This window comes from Apium graveolens, chromosome 10 (genome assembly GCF_009905375.1).
Source record: "Apium graveolens cultivar Ventura chromosome 10, ASM990537v1, whole genome shotgun sequence".
Taxonomy (NCBI): domain Eukaryota; kingdom Viridiplantae; phylum Streptophyta; class Magnoliopsida; order Apiales; family Apiaceae; genus Apium; species Apium graveolens.
The window spans coordinates 194,595,151-194,603,205 of NC_133656.1; the positions used below are offsets into that span (position 1 = coordinate 194,595,151).

General features: G+C 32.4%; 1 protein-coding gene and 1 long non-coding RNA gene across 2 annotated transcripts; both read left to right on the forward strand.

The window, feature by feature from the left end:
* Positions 1-1,412: 1,412 nt before the first annotated feature.
* LOC141692792 (ferredoxin, root R-B2-like) lies at positions 1,413-3,078 on the forward strand. Its single transcript, XM_074497731.1, has 2 exons — positions 1,413-1,550; positions 2,489-3,078. Exon 2 carries the CDS (start codon positions 2,495-2,497, stop codon positions 2,939-2,941), a length of 447 nt encoding a protein of 148 aa, XP_074353832.1. The 5' UTR covers positions 1,413-1,550; positions 2,489-2,494; the 3' UTR covers positions 2,942-3,078.
* Positions 3,079-5,035: 1,957 nt separating this feature from the next.
* On the forward strand, positions 5,036-7,814 carry LOC141689187 (uncharacterized). The gene is made up of 4 exons (XR_012562285.1): positions 5,036-5,142; positions 5,303-5,438; positions 5,524-5,560; positions 7,350-7,814. It is a non-coding gene; the product is annotated as an uncharacterized LOC141689187 (long non-coding RNA).
* The last annotated feature ends 241 nt before the right edge of the window (positions 7,815-8,055 follow it).

The window sequence follows — 8,055 nt, forward strand, 5'->3', positions numbered from 1 at the left end:
TGATTTCTCCAAGAGGCTGCCACATTCCAATTATCTCTGTCAACCAATGTGCCTCTGTCAGCTTATAAATTGTCACTGTCAACTGCTATTGAACTTAGCATCCGTTGAAGCTTTCATCCGTTGAAGGTTTTATCCGTTGATGCATTAGCAGTTGAAGCTTTATCCGTTGATGCACTCATCCGTTGATGGATGTTATCCGTTGAAGTTTTAGAGACATCCGTTGAAGCTTTGTTTCTTATTCGTTGAGGACCTTTAACTTATCAGTTGATACTACTTCACTTATACAAAATTACAAGACATGAAATATTTACAGTTAGCCCTCCTATTTGTATATCCACTAGTAGTCAACATGACTTATAATTTCCCCCAACATCTAAGAATTATAACTTGAATACAGAAACTGAAATGTGCTACAATACTAAACTTATTTCTAAGTAAAGCTACTCCATCAACGGATTGCCAGAATGGTCTTATCCGTTGAGACTACAAACACCAGATTTCTACTTAAGTGTTTTGTTTAACTTATCATCAAACTAATACACATATTCCTAACAATTTTATTATCACTTGTAAGTTAAATTAGTTGGGATTTGGTACGATGTAATAAAAGTTAAGGTTGTGGCTTGTTTTCATACTTTAACCTGTTGCGATCCGTGGTTGTGTAAAGCAGGGTCATTGCAAATAGTATCTCATATACAGGTTTATATATTATGTATGTGTTGTGGACCCCAAACTTCCGACCCGGGTTTGGAGGGCGCCACAAAACATATCCAGTATATCTCGCTTAACGCATGATCTCGAAGGGTAAAATATACGCAACCTTCCCTTCATGCTGTTTCCCGAAAGACCGTGGCTTGCGTATCAAAATACGTAAAAAGTAAAAAGAACAATATAAAATTTACACAAGAATCAATACTTTAAACAAACAAAAAATTTGATCACTTAAACGGAAAAGAGTCGAAACAAACCTTAATTCATGGTATTATTCACATAAAACTTACCTAATTATTTGTTATTTGTTACTTGGTCAATGATGAACAATTACATATACGTGTGTGACCAGTAAATACAGAATGTAGCCGCTTAAAAGAAAGTTAGTTCCTTTAAATGAACAAGATTCATTTTCCTGTTGTTATAGTTGTAACCGTTCACGAGTAAAATAAAAAATTGTTTGAGAAAATAACCGATTTTTGTTCCAAATTTGATCTGGATTCCTAGAAAACGTAAAATAAATTAAAATACATGTATTTGTACTAAACAAATTTTAATTTTTTTTAATTCTTATTATAAATCGAGAAAAATTATAGTCCACCCGCACACCGAAACAGAAAATAAAACAGAGCGGCGCTTAGTGTAAAGCAGGCGGCAGTCATTTGTAATTTGTTGTATGTATTGTTCGTCTATTTTCGTCGCCTTTCTACACATTTCAAAAGCCGCATATTCTCTAGAAACTTCATTTCATCTATAAATACAATCATATATTTACACCCACTCAGCACACACCCTTTCTTTCTCCTAGGAATCTCCGTTGATCACTTCTCAGATCCTCTGTAAGTCCTTTTTTTTAATTAAATTTTCTTGGTTTTTTATTTTGATTTTTCTTGTTTGTTTCTGATTCGATTGTTTGTGAATAGCCCTTGTGTTTATTATGTTTCTTTAGTGGTTTATGTGTGTGTATGTGTGATTTGATTGAGTTTTTAGAGAGAAATTGTGGGTTGATAATTGATTTCAAGGTTGTTTTTTTATGCTTTGGTTTCGTGTGGGTTTTATTTTGTGTAGCTTAGAATTGTCTTGAGGATTAATGAGTAATTGGGTCAGATTTTGTTTAGCAAATTAAGTGTAAAAAGGTTTTTTTTTTTTTTTTTGATGTAAAAAAGATGGTATTGAAATGTGAATTTGTTGTTTATAAGGGTAGCTGAAGATGTTTTTGAGTTTTGTTATTGTATATATTCATGGGTTGTTTCACATGTGTTTACAAAGATGTAACATGGTTGTAAATATTTATGTGAAGTAGATGTTTAATTTGTGGAACAATCTGTATGCTTTCTGATTAACTTTGTTATTCCGGACCTTGTGTTTCTGTCTAGTTGTTAAGGCTTGATCTTGTTGACTCACTCGATTTGTGTCGTTAAATTCTTGTATTGGATGATATTCACAAATTACAAATTTGGTACCATTTTCTATTGTATTATTTGTGAAAAAATGATTTTACAAATTTGGTGCCAACTTCTGTTGTATTATGTTGATATCATGCTTGTTTACACTGCACAACCTGTATGGTATGATTGTATAGTTGAGTAAAGGTCCAAAATGAACAAGCATTGGACAGCAATGAAAAGGTTTAGTGTAGTCTGTAATCCTAATTTCTGTACTTGCTAAAATTTCCCTACTTGTTTAAGTACTATTGTTGTTGGCTTTGTATTGTCTATTAGGGGTTCTTTTTTGTAAGTAAATGATACCTAACTGTGCAGTGTTTCCATAATAACAGGTTAAAATGTCGACGGTGACGCTTCCCACCCAATGCATGTTCAAAAGTGCTCCTCGGTGCAAGAGTTCTAGTGCCTTTGTTAAGAGTCCTTCATCCATAGGATATGTGAAGAACATTTCAAAATCCTTTGGTTTGAAAGCGAATAATGGTTTCAAGGCATCGGCGTACAAGATCAAGCTGGTTACCCCAGAAGGCGTGGAGCATGAATTTGAGGCTGCTGATGATTGTTACATCCTAGATGCTGCAGAGGAGGCGGGAGTGGAGCTACCATATTCTTGCAGGGCAGGTGCATGCTCTACCTGTGCTGGGAAGATCGTTGAAGGCTCAGTTGACCAGGCTGATGGATCGTTCCTAGATGATAACCAAATGGGAGAGGGTTACTTGCTAACCTGTGTCTCCTACCCGAAGGCTGATTGTGTCATTCACACCCACAAGGAAGGCGATCTTTACTAAGTAGTTGCAATAGGATGCCTAATGTCTGAATTTTCTTCTTAGTGGTGCTAAGAGTTGTATTAGTCTGTTTGAGACTTTTTGAGACTTGAAAGTGTTTCATTTTGGTTTGTTGCAGAATGCAATTTTATTTTGGTTTATATTTTTAAATCTTGTCTTCATCTATCTTTGCTTAGTTTATTATTTGTTATTTCGATTAGCCGCGTCTCTTGTTTGGGAGTAAGTAATTGAAATTCGAAAAGGTGTCAATACCGAATGGTGTGTTCTATATGTGTTACATTGTAAGAATTGTTCTTATGTGTTACATTGTAAGCGTTGTTATAACAATTGGCTGTAATTCGAGCCGAGTTTTTTTATCTTGACTCAATTAACTCGGTTTGACTCGAACTCGTTATCGAGCTCGAGCTCGAATTAGATTTTAGGCTCGATTAAAAGCTCGAGCCGAACCGAGTTTTTTTGAACTCGACTTGATAAACTCGAACTCCAACTCGAACTCGGTTAATTTTTTATATTTTATTAATATTTTTATTTTTTATATATGTTATTAATATTACTTATGTTTTTCTATATTTTTATTTTTTTACATTAATATAACTTGATGCTATTTTTATTTGTTATTTACATGATTAATGATATTTTATTTTACTTATATTATTAATATGACTTATGTCTTTCTATATTTGTTATTTACATGATTGATAATTTTTTCTAGATATGTATATATATTTTGATTTTGGTAGTCCTTTGTCACTTTCTGTATATTTGAGGGGACCCTTCCATACTAATTTTGTTTTGAACTGAATTAGATTTGTATTGTATCAATTATTAATATTTTATAGAAAAATAAGAATTTATTAATTTGAAAGAGTAAAACAAAAAAGAATCAAGTTGGAGTTCAAGCAAGTAAAATTGTTATCGAGTTTCCTTTGATTTTATTTTAAAATAAAAAGGACAGTTACGAATTTTACATCAAATAATCTATTCAACATAGGGTTTCTATTTTTTTGTTTAAATCATTAATCTATAGAATATTCCTTTATTTTAGATTCAAAATTTATCATTTATTTCAAAATCTAACGGTCCTTTATAGTAATAATTTATTACTACTATATTGATATTTTATTATAAATTCGATTCATACTTTTAATAGTTGTCTAAATTTTAATTGAGATGTCAACTAATTAAATCTAAATTTACAATTTAGTGATATGTTAATAGGTATATTATACAACTATGATATAAATTACACCAAAAAAAGTTTTATTATGATGTATTGCTATTAATTAAAATTATTATTTTTATAATTGTTATTTATTAATGATTTAATGTCTATTGCGTACTTTTGTTTTAAAAAAGATAAAAATTACTTTTCTCCCCCGAGTCCCGACAATAATAAAATTATTATTTTACTTCATTTATCATATATATAAGATATACAATATACAATATAGAAAAATAAGTACATTTTTAAGAAATATGAAGATAGAGTTAAACAAAATTAATAAAATAGATGATTTGAAAAATTATAATAACAAAGTGTTGTTATTTGTTTTATAGTTTATACATGTATTTGAATATGTTGTTAGATTTACCTCAGAACACATGTATGTTATTTTGAACATTTATTTATTTTTATTAATAGTGAAACTAATGTTTTTAAATTATAAGTCTAAATATCAAAAAAGAAATATTTTTACGAAGGTAAAAATAAAACTCGAATAAATCAATAAGAATCCGATAACTCGAAAACATGTTAAAAACTCGATAAACTCGTAGGCTCGATAAACTCAATAAGGACTCGATAACTCGAAAATATGTGAAAAAACTTGATAAACTCGAAAACTCGTTAAAAACTCGTTAAACTCGAAAACTCGTTAAAAAACTCGTTAAGTTCGAAAACTCGCGAACTGCTCGAACTCGGCTCGTGTATTATCTGAGCCGAGCTCGAACACACAATTCAGACTCAATTATTTTCACACTCGACTCGACTCGATAAAAAAAAGCTCGAACTCGAACGTAAAAATCTCGAACTCGGCTCGAATTACCGTCCCTAAAAGCAATATGATTGTATCTGTTACTACACATACAATCATATTGCTTTTAGGGACCCGTACATATGGATGTAAATACAATACACATTCAAAGGGAGGGGGATGGACTGTACAGTCCAACCAAGCTCAGTCCCTGCAGGAAAGTGGTTTGAGGTTTGTACTAGGAATTGGTTGATCTATTTTGACTTTCTTTTTAGCGGAAGATTGTTTATAACAGCCATAGTTTGATGCTGAAATTAGAACAAGGTGTAGTGGGCTTTGGCTTTGAATGTTCCTGGTGCTAATATACAGTTCTGGTTATGCTCTGAAATAGGAACTTTCAAGTGTTGATGCTAGAGCCTTTTGAGACATTTTATTCACAGATTCTAGAAACATTGTCCGAATCCTAGACTTCTCATGTGAGAAGCGAGGGAGATACTGACTATCAAGATCAAGAGGCCAATGATACTGTATGTACATTTTTCCAATATGGTCTTGTTGCATTAAATCTACTTTCTTCAGTTCTGTAATCTTGCTACATTTTCTGTACTGCAGGGAAATAACCATGACGAAGCTTCCAAGATTTTTCCTGGTACACACAATTTTTTCGGGAAAGTATAAATATTTACTTGTCTGTGTTTCTTCATGTATACTTGCAAAATCCGTGTCTTGTGAATTGTATAATGGTCTTATTTCTTTCAATACCCAGCACTTTAACGTATTTGTTCAAGATTCATAGTATAAGCATCATTATAATCAAAAAATATCTTCAGGGGAAGGAGAGGAGATAATAAAATGTTAAAAGAATTTGCTAAATCTGTGTTGAGTAAAGAATTATAACTAATTTTGTGTCATGAAATATATGTTAATATCCGTGAGGCTTAGCCTAGCTGAAACCCCTCCTTTCTTGGTAGTAAGAGAAGTTTCTTTCAAATTTAACTAGTACTAGCAACTGCCAAGGAGGCAGGGCAGAAACAGTTTTCCATCCTCCCCCGCAGAAGCATTGGGGCATTTTTGTTACACTTGAAATGACTTGTAAGGAATGTTTTTGTGTTTTTACCTATGAAACTAGGTGGAGGAATATTGTTTAAACCATAGTTTCAACCCCCGTATTACTGCCCCCAGTTAGTGAGATACTTACTTTCCGATAGGAGGAGATGGTGGTGGTCCGTCAGAATGTGATAACCATTACAGTGATGATGACACACTGGTTGTAGCCACACAAGTTGTAGAACCATCTACTGGTTGTAGTTACTATACCTTAAAACAATCATTATTAGGGCTAATAGTCGAAGTGCGGAAGACATGTGATTGTAGAGGAGTGTGATTCACAATGGGATGTCAAATTATATTGCTTTGTCAATTTTATGCATGTCCAAATCTACATATGTTGGCTTTAGAATGGTCTACAATATTGAAACATACAGAGTACTTTGCGTATATATTAAATTGAGCATTCACAAGATAAAATATGTAAATCACAATATTTGTTGGGGGTTTAATTATGAAATAGCAGCTAGATAAAGAGAATGGATCATAAAGCAAAGAAAGCAGTATTGATCTTGCTGGTCAGTCTATCAAGATGACTTGGTGGTATGAAATTTTCTTACTTGGTACCGACCAATATGTAGTTAGAAAGTTAAATTGATAATCATATTATACTCGTCTATATTTTTGATACTACAAGTAATATAACTAGTGATGATGACAGTAGGCCTAGATTCTTGAGGTCTATCACAACTTTCAAGCGAAATGCCAGAATCTGAATTTTTTGAACATGCTGTTCTAATAGTAATATAGTTCTGTTTTATTTTACCAAGTCATAGAACCTCAAGTATCTAATACAATTTCTCCATTATTTTCAAAACTTTTCCTGAATTATCTTTGCTGCAATTTCCCTTGACATTTTAGTGTAGCTTAAGAGCAAGGAATTTTATTATCCTCTAGTAAATCATCGAGTTAACAAATTAAACTGTCTCCGTTACCTTTTGTATTGTACATCTCATCCCAGTAGAGTAGGAAGCTAGGAGCATTTATTTTGCTTATATCAGGCAAACTCAAAATGCAGTTTTGTAAGAAGATTAGGACTAATAGTTTTGTAGAGTAGGCAGCTAGGATCATTATTTTGCTTATAGTAAGTTCACAGTTTACTTGATTTAGATTTTTAACTTGTTTGTGTTTCTCCATTAACAGTTAATTGGTCTACTTCTTTCAGTTTCCAGCACTTTTGATGTATCTTTTCAAACTTCTTCAAGTTCACAGTTTACTTTAATGCGTAATTTTGTCAAAATTTTTTAAAAATTGTATTTTCGAAAATGCTCAAATTATAATAGCTAATGTGTTCAGTCCATTGATGATATTTATCTTTATTTTTCTCGCAGCTTTCCAGAGTACTTCGCAAGTTCTAAACGATCTTTAGTATGCCTGATCCCTTGGTGATATCTGTTTCCCAGTACCGGTAGCATATAACGGGGTTGCACGTTTGCAGCCCCTAGATTGTATCTTCTTATTTCAAAGCGCTTTAGTTGCTCCTGTATAATTCGAATATGAAGTGGACGTGCGTAGTAATATGCTCTTGTCATTTTAGGAGGAGGATTATCTGATATAGTTCAGTACAATAGTTGTGACCATCCCTGTGTAGCATTTGTTTTAGCAGTAGTTTGCGAATCCATTTTAATTCGTGCTAGATATCGTCCCTTTGTTCTGTTTGGACAAAGAGAAAATGGATATGGAGGAAAAAGGAAGAGCAAAAAGTAGAATTCTTGAAGTGCTTAGTTTTATGAAAGTTGTGTTTTCTCTGGTGCAGATTTTTAAGTAAATTTATAAAGGAACTGATGGTTTATTGAGTCGTTGAGCTCTTCATATGTGAAGTGATCTCTAGGAAAGCATATCTTTTATATATTAAAACACCAATTTTAATCATACAAAAAATAGGTCATTGACTTACCCTGTGTAAAGAATTAAAGATAATATATGATAATTCATTGACTTTGTAATATCAATGTATATACGTATTAATATAGATGATGTAGATACATGATTGTTGCCAGTCCTTTAGGTGTGACTTTGTAATCCCATTTGAGCTGA

What these genes read in the sequence shown, in the direction of transcription:
- LOC141692792 (XM_074497731.1), top strand. Translation starts at nt 2,495, where the DNA reads ATGTCGACGGTGACGCTTCCCACCCAATGCATGTTCAAAAGTGCTCCT.